At 43.4% G+C, this 27,571-nt stretch overlaps 1 protein-coding gene across 8 annotated transcripts in view; it reads right to left on the bottom strand.

Moving 5' to 3' along the window:
• DPF3 (double PHD fingers 3) overlaps window positions 1–27,571 on the bottom strand; it is a 717,329-nt gene that overhangs the window by 159,475 nt on the left and 530,283 nt on the right. For 6 of the 8 annotated variants that reach the window (XR_013264877.1, XM_077464591.1, XM_077464596.1 and 3 more), the window contains exon 8: window positions 10,128–10,169. The exons of the other annotated variants lie outside the window; for them this stretch is intronic. Coding sequence is in view for 5 of the 6 variants with exons in the window: in XM_077464591.1 (XP_077320717.1) it covers window positions 10,128–10,169 (42 nt within the window). In the remaining variant the exon portion in view is untranslated. The remainder of the gene's footprint in view (window positions 1–10,127; window positions 10,170–27,571) is intronic. 8 annotated transcript variants of the gene reach the window in all.

The following is a 27,571-nucleotide window of genomic DNA, read 5'->3' as shown; positions in this document are numbered from 1 at the left end:
AAAATGCAAGAAATGCGGCGCTACCTAAAATAAAATGCAATACTCAAACACATGTAGTGCAACAGTGAATTCACCTCACTAAAAATAATAAATGTGCAATATTCAACCGTGAATATTATAGTATCCTGAAAAAATGCAGTGTATAAATCTTCAAAACATCATGCATGAAATATTAACAAAATATTAAATGTGAAAATTGCTGAATAAATACTCTTATGAAAACAGTCCGAGAAATGACGGATAATAATTAAATGACAAATAATAAATATAAAGTGCTTCTCTAATGAAGTCCATGCAATTAAATAGTGAGCATGTATCTCAGTTCATGCAAAATAAATAAAGTGTTCTCCAAATCCGTGACTGTCCACCGATCAACTTCAGTGCCCAATTTCAGTGCCACAACTTCGTGCACCCACTGTTTCCCCCAGCCTCTCACCTCAAAAATCAAGTATATAAGCACTGCAACAAAACCGATAATCACTCGTCCTTAGCAGTCCAGCTTCAGCAGCATACCACTATATATATAGGGATAGTGTTTCTCCAATGTCTTCTTGATGTCAGGTAGCCATTGTACCTTTAGCCATTGTACCTTTAGCCTAAAGGTACAATGGCTACCTGACATCAAGAAGACATTGGAGAAACACTATCCCTATATATATAGTGGTATGCTGCTGAAGCTGGACTGCTAAGGACGAGTGATTATCGGTTTTGTTGCAGTGCTTATATACTTGATTTTTGAGGTGAGAGGCTGGGGGAAACAGTGGGTGCACGGAGTTGTGGCACTGAAATTGGGCACTGAAGTTGATCGGTGGACAGTCACGGATTTGGAGAACACTTTATTTATTTTGCATGAACTGAGATACATGCTCACTATTTAATTGCATGGACTTCATTAGAGAAGCACTTTATATTTATTATTTGTCATTTAATTATTATCCGTCATTTCTCGGACTGTTTTCATAAGAGTATTTATTCAGCAATTTTCACATTTAATATTTTGTTAATATTTCATGCATGATGTTTTGAAGATTTATACACTGCATTTTTTCAGGATACTATAATATTCACGGTTGAATATTGCACATTTATTATTTTTAGTGAGGTGAATTCACTGTTGCACTACATGTGTTTGAGTATTGCATTTTATTTTAGGTAGCGCCGCATTTCTTGCATTTTTATATTTCTTTTGGTGTTGAGATCACTATTTTTTGCTGGCGGCTTCCTACATATGTACACGTATTTAGATATATATTTTTTAGATTCACATATATATATTTTGTAGATATTTTCTACACATTTAATATTAGCCAGGTGGAGCGCATTAGTTTCGTGCATTCAATGCATTTTTGTCCCTCTGCGTTTTTGGAAAGGCTCGGGGACTTTTTTTCATGCAAAATGCAGCATTTTGCATGTAATAGAAGTCAATGGACCTGCATCAAAAACGCAAGTACCGCGTTTTTGCCGCGATTTGCGTTTTTGTTTTTTCATTTTTTTTACTGTATATATCTGGTTACTAAACAACCACAGTGTAAAAAAAAAAAAAAAAAAGAAAGAAAAAAAAACGCAAAACTGGGCAAAAAAGCGTGTCCAAAACGTGGCAAGCACCGCAAAAAGCACTGCAAAAATGCTCAAAAGCAACATGCATAGATGTGAATCGAGCCTTAGGGAGATTTACCCTGTCTGTTTGTCCTTTTTACCAGTAAGACTGAGTGAACATGAAAGAAAATCAAAAGTTTGGGTTGTCAGCAGAACAAGAATAAAAGAGACTTCTTCCATTTGGGAAACTAGTTCTGCTGACAGCCAGGAATTCCCTCACTTTGGAGAGATTCCTTCTCTCTACCTGTTTTGGTTATGAGACAAGAAGGGAAGTGACATGTCCCCTGTGGGAAATTGACAGGAGTTGTAACCCTCCCTTAATCTATTCAAAGTGGAAATATATGTTTTTTGCCTTTTTTAGTTCTAATTTAGCAAGACATCTGAATGCTGAAATATTTTGAAAAATACTGTAGCTTTATGGAGCAGGGATATTGGTTCACCTGCAGATCATCATCATCTTATAATGGTAGAGGGGATATAAAAAGAGCCCAACCTGTAGTTTTCTGAAATACTAGACTCACAGGTACATTGGTTTGCACAGCCGAGCCAACTTGTCGCAATATATATATTTGTAGTCGGTCTTCAAGCGGGAAATGCGATACTCCTAAGAACCAAGGCCTGAGGTGTGCCTTGGCCTAGCTGGTCAGTATGCCTGAAAAGAGGGCATACCCTGAATGTAAGAATAAGAACAAAATACTATGAGAATGTATGAAAGGCTGGGGGAACGGGTGGGTGGGAACCCAGAAAAAACCCGACAACACTGGCCTTGACAGAGGAGGAGGATTAAATATCCCTCTCAGGCTTCTCCTACAAATACAGGCTGGCCTAAGGCCAACCTTTTAACTTGTAGTCAGAGTCTTCAAGCGGGTAATGCGATACTCCTAAGAACCAAAGCCTGAGGTGTGCCTTGGCCTAGCTGGTCAGTATGCCTGAAAAGAGGGCAAAAAGACACAAATTTAAGTGAAGAAGGGAAGGTAGTGAACCGTCATGGATAATGGTGTGCACCCGGACAGCAGCAGTAAGTATCCAGCAAGTATCCGGAAAGTATCCGCTGTGACAAAAGAACACACCGACTGCTGACTTGGTGATGAGAAGGAACCCCCTATAGAAACTGCGAAACTACCCCGAACCCAACTGAACATCCCCTGAAAGATTGAATTGAGCCTGGTGCCTGAGACACCCAGACCCAAGAATGAACTGCTTGTGAAATGAGAGGATACGTGGGGAAAAGGAACAAGGCCTGGCCCGAGGAACCCCTGCAAACGATGGCGAAATACTTCAACAAACACCAGGGAAATAGCTCAGAGACATACCCCCCCCAAATCCCTGACCTACCCAATCTTGATCTGGGAAAGTGAGAAGGTGAGTGCCAAAAAAGACCACTAGCAGGAGTGCGAAAAGCTGGATACCTGATGGATGTGATGGAGTAAGTATAAATATGCAGAAGGCAGACGACAAGTGGATAATGTAATCAAACTTTACTATATTAATGTATTCACACTGATCAGCCATGACTATGTGACCACTGCCAGGTAAAGTAAATATCCTTGATTATCTTGTTAAAATGGCATCTGAAAGTGGGTGAGATATATTAAGCAGAAGTGATATGTTGTCCCTGAAGTTGATGTGTTGAAAGCATAAATAAAATTGGGCAAGCATAAAGATTTGCGCAACTTTGACAAGGACCTAATTGTAATGGCTGGATGACTAGGTCAGAGTAACTCCAAAACTGCAGCTCTTGTGGGATGTTACAGGTCTGCAGTGGTCAGGACCTACCAAAAGTGGTCTAAGGAAGCAAACCAGAGACATTGTCATGAGCAGCCAATGTTCACTGATGCACATCAGGAAGAAAGGCTGACCCATGTAATCTGGTTCAATAGAAAAGCAACTGTAGCTCAAATTGCTGAAAAAGTTAATGTTGGTTCCGACAGAAAGGTGTCGGAACAGTTATTTTTGTGTGTATGGGGCTGTGTAGCCAAAGACTGGACAAGGTGCCCATGCTGGCCCATGTCCACAGCCAAAAACATCTACAATGGCATCAGAACTAGACCACAGAGCAATGGAAGAAGGTGGAAGCATTGGAAGATGAATCACCATTTCTTTTACATCAAGTGGCTGGGTTGTGTGCGTGTTGTTTACCTGGGAAAGAGATGGGAAGCGGGAAAGCTGCCAAAGACAATATCATATCACACTATATTCTGCTGGGAAACCTTGGGTCCTGCCATTAATGTGGATGTTACCTTGACACATACCACCTACTTAACATTGTTACTAAGTACACCCCTCCATGGAAACAGTATTCTCTGACGGCAGTGGGCTCTTATAGTAGGATAATGCGCCTTTCCACAATGCAAAAATTGTTCAAGAATGGTTTGTGGAACACAACGAGCGTGAGGTGTTGATCTGGACTCCAAATTCTCCAGATCTCAATCCAGATGGGTAACTGTTGGATATGCTAGAAAAACAAGTCTGAACCATGGAGGCCCAATCTCTTACAGGGCTTAAAGGATCTGCCACTGATGGCTTGATTCCAGATACCACAGAATAATTTCAGAGAGTCCTAGTGGAGTCCATGCCTTTGATCGGTCTGGGCTGTTTTGGTGGCAAAAGGGAGACCTATTTAATGTTTAGGGGGGCATAAAGTTATGGCTGATGTGTGTGTATGTATATATGTGTGTGTGTGTGTGTGTGTGTGTGTGTGTGTGTGTATATATATATATATATATATATATATATATATATATATATATATATAATACATATATACAAGGTATGTCTATTAAATAACGAGGCTGTCATTACACCTAGTAAAGCAGTCAGAACCTGTCATAACTGCATGCTTGGTGACCTTGAACACGTTTGAACATGCATGACAAGCCACAACACTTTGACGTTTAGTTGATTGTGAGTTGCCATTTAGTTTGGTTGTGTGTTCTGTAGTGTGCTGAAAAAATGCTACGTTTTTAAAAGTTGAACAACGTGTCAATTTGATATTTTTTGTAAAATTGCACAAAACACCAACAGAATGTTTTCAAATGCTTAGTACAGCTTGGAACTGAAGACCTGTCTCGTGCGTGTGTGTTTGAGTGTCACAAAAGATTCAGCGAGGGTAGTAAGAATGTCGAAGATGAATGCCCTGGATGACCTTGCACTTCAAGAAACAAAGAAAATGTAGAAAAAAAATCAGTCAGATTGTTTGAAAAGATCGCTGACAGTGTTTGAATGATAGTTGAGCTATACTCCTTGTGTTGTTCGATATCAAGGGTGTAGTTTTGAAAGAATGGGTTCCAGAAGGTAGCGTTATAAACCAGCATAATTTTAGGAAGTTTTGATAAATCGAAGCACTTGTACACACGGTCAGACATTCCAATGGACAATGTCCGATAGGACCGTGTTGTCAGATAATCTGACAGTGTGTGGGCTCCATCGGACTGTTTCCGTTGGATACGTTTTCCAGTTGGGCTATAAAATTTTCCAACAACATGATCCGATCGGACTTTGTCCGATCATGTGTAGAGAATTCCGATCGGACAAAGTGCCACGCATGCTCAGATCAAATTCCTAGACCAAAGCTATTGGCTACTAGCCTGAACGTAGTCCCATCCTAACAAAATAACGTCATCACGTTAAGTATGATCGGATTTTCTGACAACTTTGTCCGACTGTGTATATGCAACAGTTTCGGACAAAATCCGACGGATTTGGTTGTCGGGATGTCCGTCCGTGTGTACAAGGGCTTTGAGTCAGAAAAAAAGTCCAACTGTGGGAAAATGGTTTCATTCTTCACCAGGACAATGCGCCTGCTCACACAGCACTTTCTGTGAAGCAGTTTTTGATCAACAAGCACATTACTACACTTGAACATCCTGGATATTTTCCTGATTTAGCACCATGTGACTTATCTTTTCCCAAAAGTTAAATCTGTGCATAAAGGGACACGTTTTGAGTCAGTTGATGCTGTAAAGAAGAAAACGGTGGATGTGTTGAAACAACTGACAGACATTATGTATTAGTGCAAATGGGGAATATATTGAAGGGGACAAGCATTTAAATATGTAATGCATATAAATAAAGGTGAGCTATTTAATCAGTCTCGTTATTTAATGACACACCTCATATACACTACTGTGCAAAAGTTTTAGGCAGGTGTGAAAAATGCCGTTAAGAATGCTTTTAAAAATAGAAGTGTTAATAGTTTATTTTTAGCAATTAAGAAAATGGAAAGTAAATGAACAGAAGAGAAATCCAAATTAATATTTGGTGTGACCACCCGGCAGGTAGGTTGTTTCAAACATCTTTGAGAACTAACCACAGATCTTGTGTGGATGTAGGCTGTCTCAAATCCTGCTGCCACTTCATGTAATCCCAGACAGACTCGATAATGTTGAGGTCAGGGCTCTATGGGGGCCAAGCCATCACTTCCAGGACTCTGTGTTGTTCTTTACATTGACGATAATTCTTAAGGACATTGGGGCCCTTGTCCTGCTGCTGAATAAATTTGGGTTCAATCACACACCTCTGCATTGAAGACACCATTGCTCCTGACCAAATCTCCAACTTCATTTGCAGAAATGCAGCCCCAAATTTACAAGGAACCTCCACCATGCTTCACTGTGGCCTGCGGATACACATTGAATTGCTCTGCAGCCTTTTGGCAAACAAATTGCCTCCTGCTACAGCTAACTATTTCATATCTTGACTTATCAGTCCAGAGCAACTGCTGATCATTTTCTGCACCCAGTTCCTGTGTTTTCATGTATAGTTAAGTTGCTTAGCCTTGTTTCTATGTCCGAAGTATTGCTTTTTGGCCTAAATTCTTCCTTGAAGGCCACTTCTGCCCAGACAATAACAATAGATGGGTGTACCTGGGCCCCTCTGTTTTCCACCAGTTCTGTGCTGCTGATGGCACTGCTTGACATCTTCCAATGTCAAAAGTGAAGTGAGCATGATGTGTCTTTGATGTGCTGCATTGAAGCTGGGTTCACACCTATGCGAATTGAATGAGGGTTTCCCTGAATTCAGTTTGCATAGTAGGAGAATGTGACTGGCTCTCTGTGGAGCCAGTTCATATATCTCCGGGCGGCTGTGGAGCGCACGGCACAGAAACGATGTGTGTCTTTGGCTCAGTTTTTAGGGCTGAATTCCGGCACATATTCTGCCCTGAAACTTAGAACAGGGACGCACAGCGTTGCTGTGCGATCAGCAGACGGTTAAGGTTTGAACCGAGCATGCGTTTCCTTGGTCCACCACTGTGTCTATGGTCCTCAACGTTGCCAGTTTCTTTTATGCTTCTTCAAAAAAATCTTAAACGGCACATCTTGAAACCCCAGTCTGCTTTGAAATCTTTGCCTGTGGGAGACCTTGCTGATGTAGTATAACTACCTTGTATCTTGTTGCTGTGCTCTTATCATTGTATATGACCTGTGACATATAACTGTTTCCATAACCTCACCTTAGTAGCAGAGTTTGGCTGTTTCTCACCCAGTTTTAAGCTTCCAACACAGCTGTTTCAGTTAATGACTATTTTCAACTTGCATATGAAATTGATAATTATTCGCACCTGCTTGGTATAATTGGCTAATCATACACCTGCCTCTAATCCTACAAAATCCCTGACTGTGTGCAAAAGTAAAGCCCCGTACACGGGCCAAATGTTGGGTAGCATCGGCCGGCTCAATAGAAACCTGCCAACATTCAGCCCATGTGTACTGCAGCCGGATCCGACAGAAGCTGGCTGAATTGGGGCATGACCAAAAGGGGGCAAAGGGGCATATGCTAAAAAAAAAGTCTGCCAATCAGTGTTCTCAGCCAATGGCTGAGATCGCGGACTGGAGTGTTCTGACAGGGGGAGGCGTCCCTCTGTCAGAACACAATAGAGCAGCACAGGAGATCGCTTTACTAACATCAGATTGATAGTACAGTGGTATGATCTGAGCTGTCAGTTTTTTTTTCCATTCAACCCAGCAGGCTACACATTAGCAGTGTGTACTGGGCTTAAGAATTGATGCTGGTTTGAAGCTAAAGGGCAGTCACAGTGGCGTATCATCCATGGGTGCAGGGTGTTCACTGCACACGGGCCCCGGGGGGGGGTGTGGGGGGGTGTGTAACAGGTGCAAGCACCGATCTCCCTGTATAGCCTTCAGTGAAGCATCTGACATTTCTCTCTCCCGCAGCTGCCAGCTGAAATGCCATACAGGGAGATTGGGGCTTGCAACTGTCCCTCCCACTGCACCGATCATCTCGACTGTGCTCTGCCTCTGGGCTCCAGCGCCCCTTAGTGTTGTCCTCTGGTGCCCCTCCATGCCCTCCTCCTCCTCTCTCCAGCACCTCTCCATGTCCTCTTCCTCCGGCTCCAGTGCCCCTCTGTGTCCTCCTTCTCTAGGCTCTGGCTCCCCTCTGTGTCCTCCTCCTCTACCCCCTCCATGCTCCTCCTCCCCCCTCTGTCCCCCCACAGAGGAGAGGCATCCCTCCTCTCCCCACCAGCTGCTGTTGGGGGGATGTGACAGGATTCAGAGCGGAGGAAGAAGTTGGTAAATATGTGATTTACCAGCCCCTTTTTTTTTTCTGAATTGGACACAGTGTGCGATTGCTACCAATCACTCGTGTGTCCTGTGATAGCAGAGTAACTTGTGTTACTCTGCTTCAGTTTATGAATGGGCATGAGTCTCTGTCTCCTGTCCATTCATCTTCAATGCTGAGAAAAGTACTGGGGAATCTTTGATCTTCATCCTCAGTCCCTTTCTCTGTCTCAAAGGGGAGATGTCAGGGGTCTGTTTAGACAAGGCCCCCCCCCCCCCCAACAGGGCAGGTCATTCATGTATCAATGACTAAGGCCCACTTTTTATCTTGCACACGGGCTCCCTGATTTCATGATACCCCCCCCCCCGGTATCAAATATTGATTTTATTTAGATTTTTCTTGTTTGCTCACTTTGCATTTTGCAAATTCATAAAAATAATTTAAAATCTATATATTTTTGAAAGCATTCTTATTTTATAGCATTTCTTCACACCTGCCTAAAACCTTTGCACAGTACCGTATATATGGTATATACATTTTTATTTAAATTTGTAAAAAGGTAACATCAGCATTTTACACAGATACCAACTTCAGTTTAAAGTAGGCAGTGCTTATGCTGGCCATACACTAAACGAAAAATCGGGCGAACCCAATTTCAAGAAATGAACGTTCAGCCACGATTCAGCCACGATTGCAAACGATGATGCCATCATGTAATGACTGATAAATCGTTCAGTGGACATACATTTTATATTCCTTTTTTCCTTTTTTTACATATACAGTGCCTTGCGAAAGTATTCGGCCCCCTTGAACTTTTCAACCTTTTGCCACATTTCAGGCTTCAAACATAAAGATATAAAATTTAAATTTTTGGTGATAAAATGAAAGAGGTACTATATCTGAGCACCACAAAGCAAAAATGCTATTTACTTCAATTTTAATACTCTAACCACCCCCCCCCCCCCCTCTCTGTTGTTTATTTTGTTGAGATCCCTTTGAAAAACATCCCCCTGGCATTTCTGGTTGTGGCCATCTTGAGTAAGGGCAGATGATTCATGTAGCATTTACTCCCTGGAATTCATCTGCCCTTAGTTCAGGCATACAAGCAGGAGAGCGTATTTAGCTGAGAACACTCATCGTCCTCTCCAGAAGACTCCTGGGATGTATGATATAACTTGCCTAGACCTCGAAACCAGATAGTAACTAAGGAAACATACTAAAAAAAACTTCAAACGCCAGTAAATATTATATCTGTCCTTATCTATGTATTAGGACTAACAATAGGCAATTCTGATTGAGAGAGTGAAGTTCCACTTTTATGAATGTAAGCATACATTTACAAAGTGATATGTAATACAATTGGATCTATGCAAACTGACCCAATCACTCTATTGTATACCATACAGATGTCCAAGATCACGATCAGACTGATTTGTGGACTAGCACAATCATATCTAGGTGCTCTAGTAATATAAACAGTTTACATAGACTTTCAGTAATGCCAATACATGTGAATACAATAAATAATTTTTCAACAAAAATGTATTAAGGAATACGCAAAATATAATTGAACCTTTACATTTAGCAAACTCAAACAGAGATGTGCAATATCTGTTATAACATTAAATTTTATGGTGCATTTAAACTGTCACAAGCATAATCTAATTTTAGCTAGACCGACATAACATTTTGGGCAATTCATATGCATAATGTTCACTTATAGTCAGCCAAACTGTCATTTGAAAAGAGAACAACGTGTGGTTGATTTACTAAAACTGGAGAGTGCAAAATCTGGCGAAGGTCTGCACTGAAACTGATTGGCTTCCAGGTTTTATTGTCAATGCTGAATTTAGAAGTCTGTTGGCTTCCATGCACAGCTGCACCAGATTTTGCACTCCAGTTTTAGTAAATCAACCCCCATGAGTCAAATAGGTACAGCCTGATCCTATTCATCTTTCATGTACTTTTAACATATTGTACAGGTAAGGTGAAAGGTAATAACATTTAAGTACCTTTGTCGGCTGTTTTTGGATTATGCTTTTGTTTGTAACTATCTGCAACAGAGAAAGAGAGAGAGAGAAACAGAACGAAGAGTAAACCTTGCTGCATACCAAGGCATATAAGGAATGGAAATGACGGAAGTGCAAGATCAGCTATATTAGGGTGAGTTTGCATGGAAGTTGGTAGTAAGCTGTGCATAGCATTTCTGAGTCCTGAAACGAATTCCAAAACTAAAAACAAATACTTACATTACTTTTTGCTTTAGCCACAGGGTGCACTATGGAATTAAATTATTTGTTGTTATGGCATCACTAACATCACTTTATTATCTGAAGCAGATTTTCAAAAAAGTAAAATGTATGTCAATATCTTAATCTGACCGCCCATTTGCAGCTTTATTGAGGTAAGGCATGTTCGCCTGTGCACCAGAAGGGAGCACTAGGCAGGCTTACTTAACATTTGTCTGCAGCACTGCAACTGCCCTGTTTGAAAGAGTACACTAAACAAAAAAAAAAATGAGCACACACTTTGGTCTTTGTTGCCCATTGTGTTAATATCCACAGATGCAAACGTTGCATGCAAAAGTCAGGCCAAGCTTAGTCTTTCCCTTCAATGGCTGCTCACTGAGACAACAATTAAAATTAAATTTGACCAAAAAGTTTGGAAGGCCGCACTCCAATGATAAATGATTTTTTTATTAATATGAATCCATACAGCAAGGATAAACCACTAATGTGTTTCACACCATCAAGGCAGGTGTTTATTCATAGCTGAGTCTTCTTCAAGGCAGGAAAAAAAACATTTCAAACCCTTATTCAGCCCTGGTTTACATTGATGCGATTTGACACGACAAAGCACATGCCAAATCAGTGGCAATGCCAGCGTCCGAATCGGTGCGACTCTGCACTTATTCCCAAAAGTAGTTTCTGTACTACTTTTGGCAATTTTGGGGTCCGATTTCCATTGACATCTGTGCTGAAACCCACACAGGTGTTTGAAGATAGAGATTGATTGGATTGCCATGCACAGCTGCTCCAGATTCTGTCTGCTCCCGTTTTGATATTTTTTTTTTTTCAAGGCTTATTCACCCCTCTTGTTCCCCTCTTTATTTCTCTTTGACTGCTAAAATGTAGAATGTATACATGATTGAGCAGGTTTTAAACATCAGTTGATACAGTGATGGAAAAAAGTATTTGATCCCCTTCTGATTTTGAATGTTTGCCCACTAACAAAGAAATGACCAGTATATCATTTTTATGGTAGGTTTGTTTTAACAGTGAAGCAAAAGGAAAAACCCAGCGCTATAATCTTTCAGCCATAGGTAGTGTCTACATCAAATCCTAACTATTTAAAAATTAGATCAGTCCATTAAAAGTCAGTTATTGAAAAAGATAGTCCCAAAAGTATAATCAGGGGTCACCTGTAAATACATGAAAAGTTCAAAAACTACTGCTCCTGGTGGTGGGCTGGGGACCCGATAGCTGTAAAAACAAAATAGGGTGGGGGAGAGAAGCGCCAAGCCACCTCTGGTGCAATAATGTTTAATTCATAAAAAAGTTAATAAACAAGCATAAAATACACTCACATTGTGTGAAGTATAGCAGGCTTGTCAGGGTGACAGTAACAGTGCGTGGGAACCCGTGGAACCAGCGACGCGTACGGCATATGTGAGTCTCCACTGTTCCAGAGTGAGAGCAGGATGACAATATCAATCCGAAGGAGCCTGTGGAACCAGCAGCGTATGCCCTGTGTGCAAGTCTTCAATGCTGTCAAAGTGAGAGTGGGGAGATGCCAGCTGCAAAGCTCGGTGACGGAGCAAGGGAGAGCTGTCAAAACCTGGTTCCGTCTACTGTAGAAATCGGCCAATAAGAATGTGTTTCAGAGGCAGGGTCACACCTCCATCAGAGGCTTTTCGAAGGAGGCATGGCCCTGCCTCCGAAAAGCATTAAACATACTGCTACATACCACTTTTGCATGGTCTAAAAATGACTGGTTATCAGACAAATACCCTTCCCCCGCACAGGCTTTAGGAACGAGACACTCTCACTGGTCATTTAAAGAGCTCTGTGAATTCCTGCTGCAATCGATTACATAAAACTGAAATTAGAGTATGAATAAAGCCAAAACGTTGTTTTTAGATTTGGGTAGTATGAAGAATGTTTAAACACCTGCCATTGTCTGTGCCCCCATTAGAGGAGATTCACCCTATTGTCCTATTTGTTATGTTACTATCATCACCAAGAGTGAAAGCAAAATCCCAAATTTTGGGTTGTTACCATAACAGGAATAGAGGAGACATTTTTCAATGGGACACTAGTTCTGGTGACAACTAGGGATTTCCTAACTTCAGAGCAATTTTTTTTCTCACTTTCAGTTTTGGCTACGGGTCAGAAAGTGAAGGGAAAGCTCCTCAATGAGATACAGATGGCCAAACAACCCCCCCCCCCCCAAACCTGACGGTTATAACCCTCCCATACTCGATCCTTAGAGGACAACTTTTTTTTTTTTCAGTTGCAATTTACATTAGGAATCGCACAGCTACCACTAAAAAAAGTGCAGTCATCTCACACGCAAACAAACTACTACTTAAGGCTACTTTCACACTGAGGCGTTTTAGAGACGCTACAGCGCTAAAAGTAGTGTCTGTAAAGAGCCTCTCCTGTGTCTCCAGTGTGAAAGCCTGAGGGCTTTCACACTGGAGTGGTGCACTTGCAAGACGGTCAAAAAAGTCCTGCAAGCCGCATCTTTGCAGCTCTGTAGAAGCGGTGTATGCAGCGATGCTGCAGCGCCGCTATGCTGATGGTTTTAACCCTTTTTCAGCCGATAGCGCGTGGGGGGGGTTAAAGCCACCCCGCTAGTGGCCGAATAGCGCTGCTTAAACGATGGTAAAGCGGCGCTAAAAATATCGCCGCTTTACCGCCGGCACTCATCTGCCCCAGTCTGTATCACACTTGAAGTACTGACAGCCCAGCCCATTACTTGGAGACCCTAACAAGCTGGGACAGTACAAATAGCGCCCCCCCCCCCCCCAAATGACACCTTTTTGGAGATTTTTTTTTCTATAATAATTTTATATTAGCAGGTTATTTCTCACACCCAGCATATGCATACCACAAATTACACCCTAAAATACATTCTACTACCCCTCCTGAGTATAGCAATACCACATGTGTTAGACTTTTACACACCGTGGCCACATATAAAGGCCCAACATGCAGGGAGCACCTTCAGGTGTTCGAGGAGCATAAATTACACATCTAATTTCTTGACTACCTCTTGCACTTTTGAAGGCCCTGATGCAAAATTATGGGAACAAAACACCCCAATGTTTAATCTATGAGGCATATCAAGTCTTTTTTTCTACAAGTTTTTGGAAAATGTGGGAAGAAAATGAAAATGCATTTTTATTTATTTTTTTACACAAAGTTGTCTGTTTATACACTATACACTATTTCTAACACATAGCATGTACATGGCAAAAATTACACCCCAAAACATTGTCTGCTACTCCTCCTGAGTATGGTGTTAGCACATGTGTGAGACTTTTACACAGCCTGGCCACATACAAAGCACAACACGAAGGGAGCACCATCAGGCGTTCTAGGGGCATAAATGTCAAATCTAATTTGACTACCTATTACACTTTGAGGCACTGTAGTGGCATGGATGAGCCATGGATGGGGGATGGCTGAGTATGGCTGGGTGGGTATGGCTAAGTGTGGATGGGAAGGCTGGGTCGGGTATGGCTGGGTAGGTTTGGATGAGATGGCTGGGTGGGTATGGCTGAGTGTGGATGGGATGGCTGGGTCGGGTATGGCTGGGTAGGTTTGGATGAGATGGCTGGGTGGGTATGGCTGAGTGTGGATGAGATGGCTGGGTATGGCTGAGTATAACTGGGTATGGATGGCATGGCTGGCTCGGGGATGGCTGAAGATGGATGGATGAGTATTGCTGAGAATGGATGGATGAGCATTGCTGAGGGTGGATTGATGGATGAGTATTGCTGAGCATGGATGGGTATGAGTGGCTGAGCATGGATGGATGGATGAATGAGCATTGCTGAGGGTGGATTGATGGATGAGTATTGCTGAGGATGGATGAGCATGGATGGATGAGTATTGCTAAGCATGGATGCATAAGTATTGCTGAGCATGAAGGAATGGATGAGTATTGCTGAGCATGGATGGATGGATGGATGAGTATAGCTGAGGATGGATGAGTATTGCTGAGGACGGCTGAGCATGAATGGCTGCACGAGTACAGGAATGGACACAGAACAGTGCTATGGGCAGTACTTATCCAGCCCACAGCGCTGCTGCACCTGATCTCTCCCCTCTCACTGTACCAATCGGTACAGAGAGGGGAGAGAGGAATTGGACAGGATACTTGGAATTGGACATTTGACGGTGGTAAATGGCCACTGTCAGCGGCCATTTATCGTGATGCACCTGGTCCTCTGGACTCGGTGGTCACAGATATTGCCTGGTGCGCTCCCCAGGGGGCGTACGGGAGCAAGATTTTGGGAGGACATCCATGGATGGCCTCCCATAAGCCAACCACACTGCAGCTGTCTTTCAGCTATGGCCAGGTCAGCAAGTGGTTAAAAAATGCACTGCAATTGGATTGCATGACACTGTTTGCAACTTGCATTTGGAGTATCATTAACGTAACCTTGACACCAGCTGCAGATCGCAACTGAAATGCATTTTGAACACAGGGCAGGAAATGCGCACTGAATCCGGGTTTCCTGCACCACGTCCCGGTGTAAACAGGCATGCACTTCTACTTGATAGTGAAGCTCATTTTCTTAAAGTGATTCTAAAGCTTCTAGATTGTAAGCTCTAACGAGCGGGGCCCTCTAGTCCCTCCTGTATTGATTTGTATTGTAAGTGTACTGTCTGCCCTCATGTTGTAAAGCGGTGCGGAAACTGTTGGCGCTATATAAATCCTGAATAATAATAATAAAGCAGTGTTTCTCAACTCCAGTCCTCAAGGCGCCCCAACAGGTCATGTTTTCAGGCTCCCCATTATTTCACACAGGTAATTTGATCAGTTTCACTGCCTTAGTAATTACCACAGCCGTTTCATCTGAGGGAAATACTGAAAACATGACCTGTTTTTTTTTTTTTTAAATAACAAACATGTCATCATACTTACCTGCTCTGTGCAATGGTTTTTCACAGAGCAGCCCCAACCTCCCTCCTCTCTCGGGTCATCCGCCAGTGCTTCTAGCTCCTCCCAGAATACCCCAATAGCAAGTCGCTTGTGCATGGTCGCTCCTGAGCTAGCTCTGTGTGTCCAAAAGACACACAAAGCATTGCTTGGACCCCCCCGCCCCCACTCCCTCCTCACTGGCTGTGATTGACAGTAGAAAGGTTTTTACCTTAATGCAGGGAATTTATTAAGGTAAAAAAACCTTCTGCCTTTAAAACCACTTTAGATGGAATTAACTGTTCACCAGCTGAACTCCATTGTTGCCTTGGATTGGCAATAAATGCCCCAGCCTGTTGCTTTTTGACATGTTATGGGCTCTAAATGATTTTAAAACAATGTGGAGATATACTGTTTATGGAGATTTAATTTTGCTTGTATAATTTAATTGCTTTTATAATTTAATAAATTGCTGGTATAATCTGACTCACCGAATTCCTTATTTTCTTTTTTGTAAGTGTATGAGCCACAAAGCAGTCTACTTTAGTAACTTTGCTACTCAACACTAAAACAATGAAATGGTTGACTGGAAAAAGACTGTCCTTTAGATAAGTATTCCATTTGAACGCTGCTGTCCAAGATACTGTAGCTATTCTTAAAATTTTCCTTTGTCGTATCCACAGGGGGAGTTGTAAATGCCATTTTGAAATGTTTTATATCCTTTCTCAAATTATGACATGCTAAAATGTTAGCTGTGGTACCCTGGTCCCCTCTCTGTGGTACTTCTATGCAATAACCAAAGATACTTGGTGGCAGGCCCAAATCTGTAGAGAACTGCTAAAACTGGAAGAATTTAAAATCTATATTAGAAAGGTTCTCATTACTACACTCCCCTTTTTTAGAACAAAAATTCACAAGAATGCTCCCATACAAGCTGATTTGGAACTACTGTATCTCAATTGAACATGTTATTACTAGTATTTTACAAATTTACAGTGCTAAAAAAATTCAAAAACATTTAAAGTGCTGGAGTGATAAAGTCCCAAATTAAATCAATAGCAAATGTCTAAAAACATCAGCATTTACTGAGGTGTATATCCATCTTCCATATCACAACTAAAGTGCTTCAAATCACACCAGGAACATTGAATTATCCTGCACTAAGTGAGCAAAATGCACATTTGCCAGACGGACAGGCTGACAAATTATAAGCAGCACAAACACTCATTCCACTCCACATATCACCACTATTCTCCCTGGTCTCCATTGATTTGGAAGCACTTATCCTATATCCTCCACTTCCAGGCTGACATCCACTCACGTGCTCCTGAAATCATGCCATACACCATGGGTAAAAGGTCTAACTCGTAGTGTAGTATTTGTTTAAAATCTTTCTACAAGCATTAGAGTGGCATATGCATCAATATTAGGTTCACAAAAACAAGCCAAATGCCGCCATGCACCTACATTCTCTCCGCCACACGACAGATTGATTTGGGGGCGTGACGTCTAGTAACTCCACCCAAGCTGATTTAAAACTACCATATTTAAATTGAGCAATGTTATTACTAGTGCTGTCAAAATATTCATTAAATGCATTCAACCAAGATTTTGTGCAAGCACAAAGGAACCACTTTTTTTTTTCAGAAAGACTTTTTCAGACCCTTAAAAACAAGTACATCTAACTACAAAACTTCAAAGTAATTCCAAAGATGCAATATCTCAAAATCTACTCCTCACTGTGAGGCAAAAGTCTGCTAGTAAAATAGCTTGATATACAAACTCTACAAGACTTGTATACTGCTCATTTGGCTGGTCCAAACATGTAGGGATAGCTTCAGCAATTTGGAGAGACTTTGTAGGGCACAGGCAGTGAACCATTGTGGAGTGGAATGTTGGCAGTGTCTCGAGCCCTCACTCATGTCGCTGAAAGGAGACCAGAAGAAGCAGGAGGGGGGCAGGTGATGTGTTTCCAAGGCCCCACCTAATTTTTCAAGCTGACCCGCCCCGAGGGAAGGAGGAGACTTTTCAGCTGTCAGCTCGGTTTGGCAACAATAGGATAAGGATGGGTGGAGTCGGCCGCACAGGAGACTACAACGCTGACAGCAAAGAAAACAATGTAACAGACACAATATAAATGTGTGCATGGGAACGGTTAATATATATAGAAAAGGGAAAAACTGTTTTACAAGTAGCATTTCTAGTCCCCCGATCAACATGATGAACATACTGGGCGACACAAAGAATAAAAAGAAAAATTGCATTATATGAATCAAATTGAAATTAAAATACTCAGAAATGGATAAAAACTTCATGGAAAACAATAAAATTCAATGCAGTGTAATTAGTGATCCCACAACACAATAAAAACAATATGACTCAAAATATACATCCCATATAAGTGAATCAGAAAACATGCAGAAAAAGGAAAGAATGTTTTTATTATAAATAAGGATAAAAAAAGGAATAAATTAGGTGAGCCCTAAGCATTCTACAGTATAATAGTATTGATTTCTAGTTCCTCATTTGACCCTCCAGGTGTCATGGTGTTGAGTGTAAAGATCCAGTAGGTCTCCCTATAACCAAGCCTCTGGAATCTTTCAGCTTGAGAATTACACCACCTTCCCTTGACTTTTGATGTGTTTCCGGACACTGTGGTCTTCCTCACCATCCTCTATAAACCTCCTGTGCTTCCCCAAAGCAGGCCCTCCCCATGCAAACATAGCAGAGACCACAGAGTCAAGATAGACAGTAAACCAAATATTCGGTTCAACAGGTGAAAACATTTTTAATGAAATAGGTCGTGCCAGAGGTATCTTTGACACTCTTTTGTCGATGTATAAAATGACACCTTACACCTATTTTTTTTTTTTTACACTGCAACATGGCAGTTAGATTATAAAACATGGCTAGGAGGTGAGAGGAACTAGACACAAGATGATGGTGTCATGGACCCCTGTACTCAAGAAGAGTCTGTCCACCGTAAAAGCTTCCTTTTTCCGGTACCAGCACAATCCAATGTGTCTTAGGCCACCCAGTCACTTGTCGAAGCAACAGTGTAGGGTTAAAACATCAGACTCTTTATTCAAACACAGGCACAAATAGATTTACACTCGGGAGACAATCCCCCTTCTTTGCATAATGACACAGGGCAGGGCAAACTTTACCTCCTTCAGTAACATGACACACAGGTATTCAAACATTTCAAGAGCAGACCGTATTTGGGAGGGGCTGCTGGAGAACCCCTCCCCCCCAGCTAAACCACATACACATATACATCCCATAACAGGTTGCTCCCAAGGCAGACAGAAACAATACAACAACACAATACAGCCACACCTCAAACAACCTACCAGTGAGAAAGGTAAAAATATTATTTATCTTCATATTTATTATTATCTTAAGGGATATTGTTCAGGAATATTAATGTTCCAAATGAAAGAGCCCCTTCATTCTTTCAGCACAAACCACACATATAGAACCCTGGACAACTGGCGTAAACTGAAATGCTACGGCTGGTGTGGTTGTATGATGAGTCAGGTTAGGCAGACTCGACTGGTGTTCTCGGTCACCCTGTACCCCTAATAGACACAAGGTTACTTACACATAGTCTGCATCCTGTTTCTATAGTGGAGATGAGCTGATCTCCTTATAATACATTTTTTGTATGTTGTAATCTGATACTCATATTTTGATTATTTTGTGCTCTGTTCTTTTTATGACCCATTTTAAATTCATTATTATATAGATCATCCTCCTAATGAAGCGGTCCCGCCACGAAACTAGTTGAGGAAATCTTGTGCACCCCTTTTTTTTAAACCTTTCTGGGGGAAACCCGCTAGGAATTCACTAATTGTGGCGTACACACTATTGTATTTTAATGTACTACTGTTTTGTGTTTTTTGTGTCTTTATTAAATTATATAAAATGTTACTATTTTGTTTCTTGTTGATTATCAAGTACCGGTGTAGTCCAATTTATGGTCCTGTTGGATATAATATAATGAATTATGTTGCGAGATCAGTAATTACACTGCATTGAATTTTATTGTTTGCCACTGAGTTTTTATCCATTGCTGTGTATTCATACAACGGAACCTTATTCAATGTATTTAATTTCAATTTTATTCGTATAATGCAATTTTTCATTATGATGTCAGGTCACCTGAGACCAGGTGACAGATGCACTCCGTAGGAGTCGGAAGGGCACCGCTAAGATAGTAGACCCTAGGACTGACTGCTGCGGATAGTACTTAGGGAGGTTCAGGAAGCGGGTCTACTGGATCACTAACACAGATCCCAGTGGGCGCTAGAGCATAGATTCCCCATGGTGTGGAGTCTAAGAGCCAGCAGGTGTTCACCAGAGCCTCTAGTGGTGAGGATAGACTGAGCTGCAGTCTGGCTCCAGGTTGCGGCCCCCTAGGGTCTCACAGCTCACGCCCACGTTATACTACAGGAGAAGGAAGCACAAGGAGAGGTAAGCTGACAGAGAGAGATTACTGCATAACCATGACAGCACCTCCCCCCCTTACGAGGCCTCCCCTCCCCCGCCTGGGCCCAGGCTTAAAGGGAAACTCCAGATGAAACCTCAACAGACAAGGTGCAAAGATCTCAGATGCAGTGATCCAATACCTTTCCTCAGGACTTTCCAATGTACGAAGTACTGAAGAATGCCTCTACGGCGCTGGGAATCCAGAACTTGACTAACCTCCTACTTTAGATTATCCTCAGAGACCGAAACCGAAATAGGGAGAGGATGAGAGGACTTATTGAGGACTAAAGGCTTCTTAGGAATGGGTAAGGGCATGAGAAGACCATCAGGAGTCCCCCAGACCATTAAAGATGAGCTGGACATCCAGCACAGGATCATCAGACTGGGCAGAGGTCAGTGGATCCCTGAGACCAGGTCGGTTAGAAGGTGATGAGTTACAGGAGTCAAGCCGGATAGCACAAGCTGGATAACACAAGCAGAATGCAGAGAGTGCTGAAAAAAAGGTTGAAAACCCCATCTGGTCGAATGGGGCAGTCTATCCAAAGGATGGATTGAGCCTCTTAGGTTACAGAAGGTACTGAATATGAAAAAGCAGGAAGCTCACTGGGCATGGGCTGGACTGGCATAACTGAATAGTATCGCCAGGTGTAGCGACTATCTCAATCGCATCACAGGGCGTAGCAACTGTGGAACTTGTGGACAAGTTAGCCTGGCTGTGCATCCAAGGGAGTTTAGGGACAGGCAAAGGTAAATGGTTATTCAAACTGGAGTGAATGATCGTCTCAGGTTCATAGGTGGGCTCCTTATCCAGAGTGCCACATGATCTAGAGAGTGCATCAGTCCGACTATTGCAGGACACATCCCAGAAATCGCTATATACAGCAGGAACAGCAGAAGATACTGAGATGGTGGCAACAAGAAGTTTCTCTTTTGTGGCAACCTTGAGTAGGCAGGAAGAGGAACAGGAGGAACCCAAAGCCAGGATCTGTCCAGCAGTCCAGTCAAAATGTGGAGAATGGAGCCGTAATCCATGAAGATCTAAAATGATAGATGAAGCCTTAGGTAAGACCAGGAAGGATATCCACTCCTGGTGGAGTGTCCCTACCAACATATTAACAGGGAGAGTATGGAAGCGGATAGGGCCCCCTGGGAGAACAGTGCCATCAATCGCCAAGACCACCAATGGTGTTGTAAGGGGCAAAAGGGTAAGTCTCATAGAAGATGCAGTTTCCCAATCCATGAAATTGACAGCGGCTCCGGAATTCAGATGTGCCAAGACCGAATGAGAGGAAGCGCCGACATGAAGGGAGAAGGTGATGTATTAGCCCCGAGCGCTTTCCCTGGACGAAGAGAACAAGTGTTATGAAAATGACCTTTGACCCCACAGTAGAGGCACAGCCCGAGTGTTCCGGCCCAGCCGCATAGGTTTCTCAGCAGGCAGGGGGTGCTCCTCGGATCGAAGAGAAGGGACAAGGAGCTCAGGCTGCCTAAACAATGGGGAGTGCTGGCGTCTTTTTTTCCAGTCTTTTTTTCACTTTTTCCTGAAAGTGAATATCGATCTGATTACACAGGGTGATGACAGCGTCCAGATCAGCAGGGAGGGATCTTCCTGCTAATTCATCCTTCACTCTATCAGAGAGGCTATGTAAAAAAAGGTTGCAACTAGGGCCTCATTATTACAGCTCTATTCAGCTGTGAGGATACGGAACTGAAGAGCATACTGTCCCACAGAAGCGGACTCTTGATGGAGACGTGAAAGAGTGATGGCCGCTGAGGATACACGACCCGGTTCCTCGAAGATATTCCGAAAAAGTTTCAAGAAATCAGACAGGCTAGAAACCAATGGATTATTCAGTTTCCACAGAGGAGCAGCCCACGCTAAGCCTCGCTGGACAGGAGGGATATAATATAGGCTAACTTCGCCCCGATCGGACAGGAAGTTCTGAGGCTGGAGGTCAAGATTAATTGTGCACTGGCTAAGGAACCCCCTGCAGGCCTTGGAGTCCCCAGAGAAGCGGCCCGGAGCTGGCAGTTGTAATGAATTTGTGGCTGCGACTGGTGCTATAGGTGCAGCAGCAGATAGCGGTTACGGTTGTTGAACCGGGGATCCTAATGAGGCCTGAATCTGTTCAAACTGGGAGGCCAAATCCTGAAAGAATTGCATCACCTGGGTCTGATGCGATTCCTGGGTCTCAATTCTGCGAACTAGGCCCTGCAACGGATCATCTGCAGGTAGCGGCACATCAGCCAGGTCCATGGCTGATCAAACTGTCAGGTCACCTGAAACCAGGTGACAGATGCACTCCGTAGGAGTCGGAAGTCCACCGCTAAGTTAGTGGACCCTAGGACTGACTACTGCGGATAGTACCCAGGGAGGCTCAAGAAGCAGGTCTACTGGATCACTAAGATCCCAGTGGGAGCTAGAGCATAGATTTCCCAGGGTGCAGAGTCTAAGAGCCAACAGGTGTTAACCAGAGCCTCTAGTGGTGAGGATGGACGGCGCTGCAGTCTGGCTCCAGGCCGCGGCCCCTAGAGTCTAAAGCCCACGCTCAGGGTAGACTACAGGAGAAGAAAGCAGCAGGCTGGAACAAGGATAGTAAAGGGATAAGTCAGAGGTCAAGGCGACTAGCAGACAGGAACAGAGTACACAATAAAGGTTCAGGGTCACAGGCAAACAGGGATAGTCGGGGACAAGCCAAAAAGGTCAGGGTCACAAGCAGACAGGAATAGTCGAGAACATGCCATGGTCGGTAACAGAGACAAACGAAGCGCAAGCAGGAAACAGAAAGCCAAACACACAATGAATACACAATGGTTGATCAGCACAGCTGGCTTGCAGTGCACAGGTTAATATAGGGTTCCCTGATAGGGCCTGGGGTGGAGCCATGCTTAGAGGAGAGATTATAAAAACAGCCAGGTGAGAGTGGCTGGCCTCTTATTCATTTTTTATTTATTTTTGCCACATCAGTGAACCCTTTAGTGAGACTTGAATCAACTCTTTCGTTCATCTTAGTCTGAAACCCGTTTCAACATCATAGTAGCAAATATTTGTTACTTAAATGTGTTTTTATTTTTTTGCCATATTGCCCCTTATGCCACGTACACACAATCAAACAATCCGGTGGAAAAGACCGGCGGACTACAATCCGCCCATGTGTAGGCTCCTCCGGACTTTTTCTTACCCAAAAGTCCGGCGGACTAAGAAAGTAGTTTTGCACACCAATCTGTCCGCCGGACTCACATTTCGGCAGACAGTACGGCCGTGTGTGTGCTAGTCCGCCGTACTTTTGAAATGAACTGACTTCGCTGGCCCTGTCACCTGGTATGGACTTAAAGGGGAATCCCTATGCCGAAAAATCGGCGTGGGGGTCCCCCCCAGGTCCATATCAGACCCTTATCTGAGCACGCTGGCCGGATAAGGGGGTGGGGACGAGCGAGTGCCCCCCCTCCTCAGCCGTACCAGGCCGCGTGCCCTCAACATGGGGGGTGCCTTGGGGAAGGGGGGGCCGCGCGCCCCCCCAACCCAAAGCACCTTGTCCCCAAGTTGATGAGGACAAAGGCCTCTTCCCGACAACCCTGGCCGTTGGTTGTCGGGGTCTGCGGGCGGGGGGCTTATCGGAATCCGTGAGCCCCCTTTAATAAAGGGGCCCCCGGATCCGGGCACCCCACCCTATGTGAATGAGTATGGGGTACAATGTACCCCTACCCATTCACCTGTGAAAAAAAGTAAAAAAAAACATAACACACAAGGGTTAAAATAGTTTATTGCACAGCTCCGGGGGTCTTCTTCCGTCTGCGGGGGTCTTCTCGCCGGACTCCTCCGCTATCTTCTGCTAGCTCCTTTACTAGCTGAGGAGCCCAGCTTTCTTCTTCGCCGCCGTCCTCTTCTTTTGACTTCGGGGGTCTTGTCCCCCTCTTCGGGGGTCTTGTCCCCCTCTTCGGTTCTTCTTGCCGCTGCCGTCTTCTGTTCTTCTCTTCTGGAGATGTTGCCTCGTCGCTGTCTCCTGTGACTATGACAGGACACGCGGCGTGCGGCGACTTATATAGGGACATCACCGGATGATGTCCCCGCCCATTATGATGTCACAGTCCCAGAGGATGCTACCGTGTGTGGGCAGGTTGTTCGTTCGGAAAGTCCGCCAGTCTGCTACGTGTGTACGCGGCATCAGGCTGCAAACAAGTCCTCTCGCAGTATACATTTGTTTACAAAGTATTATCCCATCCAACCCAATTCAATTCCCCCCACCCGCAACCCACCCTAGATCTCTCCAAATATCTATCTAACCCTTTCAGCCCTGAGTCATGTTATGCTACTACAGCCATCCTTTCAGCGTATCTCGCCGATTGCTTGTATTTTTCCCAGTCTTTCCATCTCTTTACAAACCCCACTTTGCCTATTTCTCCACTAAACTTTAAATACTTAAGGTTGTAAATTGTATTAATTTTGCAGAACCAGCTTCTCAAAGAAGGACTCTTTGGATTTTTCCACAGCCGAGGAATTAAACTCTTTGCTGCATTTTTTTCCTATATTGTTTGATGGACAACGTAGCTCCATGAAGCAGGCCCACCCTTGGCTCTTCTGGTATTTTTAAGCCTGTAATTTCCTCAGTTGTTAATATTACCTCTTTCCAGAATTCTTTGATTTTAGGGCATGTCCACCAAATGTGGATCATAGATCCTATTTCTGAACATCGCCGCCAGCATAAATTAGAGACCTCTCTTTGAAAGTGGTGTAATCTATCTGGGGTTAAATACCACTGGGCCATACATTTATAGTTCATTTCCAGTAAACTACAATCTGGTGAAATAGCATGTGGCATTCTTAATATTTTATACACTAATGCCTCTGTACTACCTGCCCCAATCTCTTCATCCCATTTTTTAATATGTGGAGGGGGCTCCGATATTTTAAATCCCATCAAGATTTTATATATATTCGAGATCCCTCTCCTTCCGTCAGTCGCCACACACAGCCGCATGAATGGACGCAGGCTGTCTGACGACCTGATCGGATAGGGGAGGGATTCCACAAAGTGTTTCAACTGTGCATACCTGTCAGAAACCATGAAACAGAGACAGAAGTACAATCAAATCACACTTGTTAATAAAAATAAAAGGTAAATAGAAAAAAGCGTAGTCAAGCATAGCCAGAGTCCTGTAGCCAGATCGGGTAGTTAGCCAGTCCAAAGTTCAATAACCAGATCGGGTAATCAGCCAGGCCGGTAGTCAGGGATCCAAGGAGAGCAACCGCAAGCAGGATAAGAAGCCAGGTGGGATGTCAGCAAGCCAGTCTTGAAACAAACAGCAGGAGATGGTTCCCTGTGATGTGACCAACACGAAGGCAAATGAAAAAGTGAGCAGGAAGACTTTAAATAGGCAGGTCAGAGGAGCATCATCGGAATGGCTGGTAACTGTGGAAAGAGAAGAGAGCTGGCAATTAGCCGACAGCTGAGCGGCCAGCCCAGAGGAGGAAGGGCTAAGCCAGCCCTGACAATACCGCCACCAATTTATGTCCAACACCTCCTTTTTTAATCCTAAATTCCTGAAACGTGCATATTTTACCTTTACTTGTAATATCTTTAAATTGTGCATCCTTATTCTTAAACCACCCGCCCTTGAAGCTTTCTCTCCCCAGTGCAAAATAATCCGTGTCGCATAATGGTATAAGTGGGGAACTGTCAGGGCTGGCTTAGCCCTTCCTTCTCTGGGCTGGCCACTCAGCTGTCGGCTAATTGCCAGCTCTCTTTTCTCTCCACAGTTACCAGCTGTTCCTGATGATGCTCGTCTGATCTGCCTACTTAAAGCCTTCTAGCTCACTTCACCTCTGCCTTCGCCTTGGTCACATCACTAGAAAGCATCTCCTGCGATTTTTTTAAAGACTGGCTTGCTGACAACCCTTCTGGCTCCTTATCCTGCTTGCTGTTGCTCTACTTGGATCCCTAACTTCTGGCCTGGCTGACTACCCGATCTGGTTACTGGACTCTGGCTATGCTTGACTATGCTTTTCCTATTTACCTTTTTATTTTTATTAATAAACAAGTGTGATTTAATTGTACTTCTGTCTCAGTCTGATTCATGGTTTCTGACACCCACGTTGCGATAGCTATCCCGAGTGATCGTGTGTGTGTCCGTCTAATTCTCTGAAATGTGGCGGACTCCATATCACTTTAACCAAGGGGACTTTGCTAATCCCATTTTCTAACTTAACCCAACTTTTTTCTTTATTACCGTATTTTTCTGTGTATAAGACGCCCCCATGTATAAGACGCCCCCCAAAATTAAGAAATCAATATTTTAGGTTCAATAACTTTTTATTATTCTTTTTTAAGGTATAAACATTTATAAACAGTAAATTCAAGAAAGAAACAGGGCCAGGAGCCCAGCTATAGGCTGTCTGGTACAAGAATGTCAAACAAATTATAAGTTTTACAAGTGAAAACAAAGCATTCTGTTTTTTCATGTAGTAAACTTGAGGTCACATCTACATTCACAGGATAAAGCGTGCAGTAGATACATTACGGTTAACCTTCTCCCCGGACTGGGCACCCCTGTGGGAGCCTGCTGCAGCCAGTAACCAGGGGAGAACATATGTTAAATCTGCTAAATCAGCGACGGTAGACCAGACCGATAAGTCAAGGTCCTTCTGAATCCTTTAGGATTAAGGGGTTATAAATTGGTAGAACAGGATACCTGTGAGTATTTGGGTAGGCCAAGGGAGGCCTAAGAGGATAGGATGGAGAAGAGATAGTGAGGAAAGCAGATGAGGGGTAAGGTAATGAGAAGAATGGTAAGGTGGGGGAAAGAAAGGACGAGAGAGGGAGGGACACAGAGACAGCAAGCTTCATTCGTACTGAGAGTGTCATACTCATTTTCTTCTTCGATTCTTCGTTTTAGTTTATCTGAAGTAGAGTAATGCCTCCATATACTCCAGGTGAAAGAGAATTTTGCCTGCTTGTCCAGTACTTTGGCTTGCATTTTCTCCATAAGAATTAGGTTATTAATTTCATCCACCCATTCTAATAAGGATGGCGGGGGGGGGGGGGGGGTGGTAGTTTTCCAATGTCTAGGGATAAGTTGTCGCCCTGCACGGTGGACAAATTTTAGTAAGTTATTTTTCTGTGATTTGATAGAGCCCGGTAGGAGAGACAGAAGCGAAATGGAGGGGGAGGGTGTAAGCGGTTTCTCATATATTTCTGTATAGAACTGGAAGATTTGTGTCCAGAACGGGAGGAGCACATCGCATTCCCACCAAACGTGAATGTACGTACCCCTTGCGGAGTTGCATCTCCAACAGATATCAGAAGTAGAGGGGAACATACTTTTGAAACTGGTTGGGATCCGATACCACCTTGATACTAGTTTGTAGGTTTTCTCCTGCGCATAACTCGAAATCGTTGATTTGTGGGTGAAGAGAAAGGCCTTACTCCACATCAGTTATGTCTTTTTCCAAGTTCCTCTGACCAGGCTTTAACATATTTAGGTAGGGACCCGTGTGAGTGGGTCAGGATCAGTTTGTAAAGTAGAGAAAGGATGTGACGAGGCGTCTCTGGGAGCATGCATAATTGTTCGTATCCCAACAGGGGCCTATGAATTTGGTTAGAGTTGTGGAGTTTTTTGCAGTAGGACGTCAGATGTAGTTGTGTTAGCCAGGTGATCTTGGAGGGGGAATTGGTTAGATTAGTTACAAAGGTGCCTAGCGAGACATTAACAAATTGTTGTGCCGTGGGCCAGGAGAACCTGTCATAGTCATCTATGGTCTGGGTGGAGTTGCCTTCTGGGAAGGCCGGATTATCAAACAGGGGGGTGAGAGGGC

The sequence above is a fragment of the Lithobates pipiens genome, unplaced genomic scaffold, assembly GCF_037356315.1.
Source record: "Lithobates pipiens isolate NorthernLeopardFrog02 unplaced genomic scaffold, aLitPip1_a1.2 Scaffold_30, whole genome shotgun sequence".
NCBI classification, from domain to species: Eukaryota; Metazoa; Chordata; class Amphibia; order Anura; family Ranidae; genus Lithobates; species Lithobates pipiens.
The sequence above is the reverse complement of the archived record's forward strand: the minus strand, read 5'-3'. Positions and strand labels throughout refer to the sequence as shown.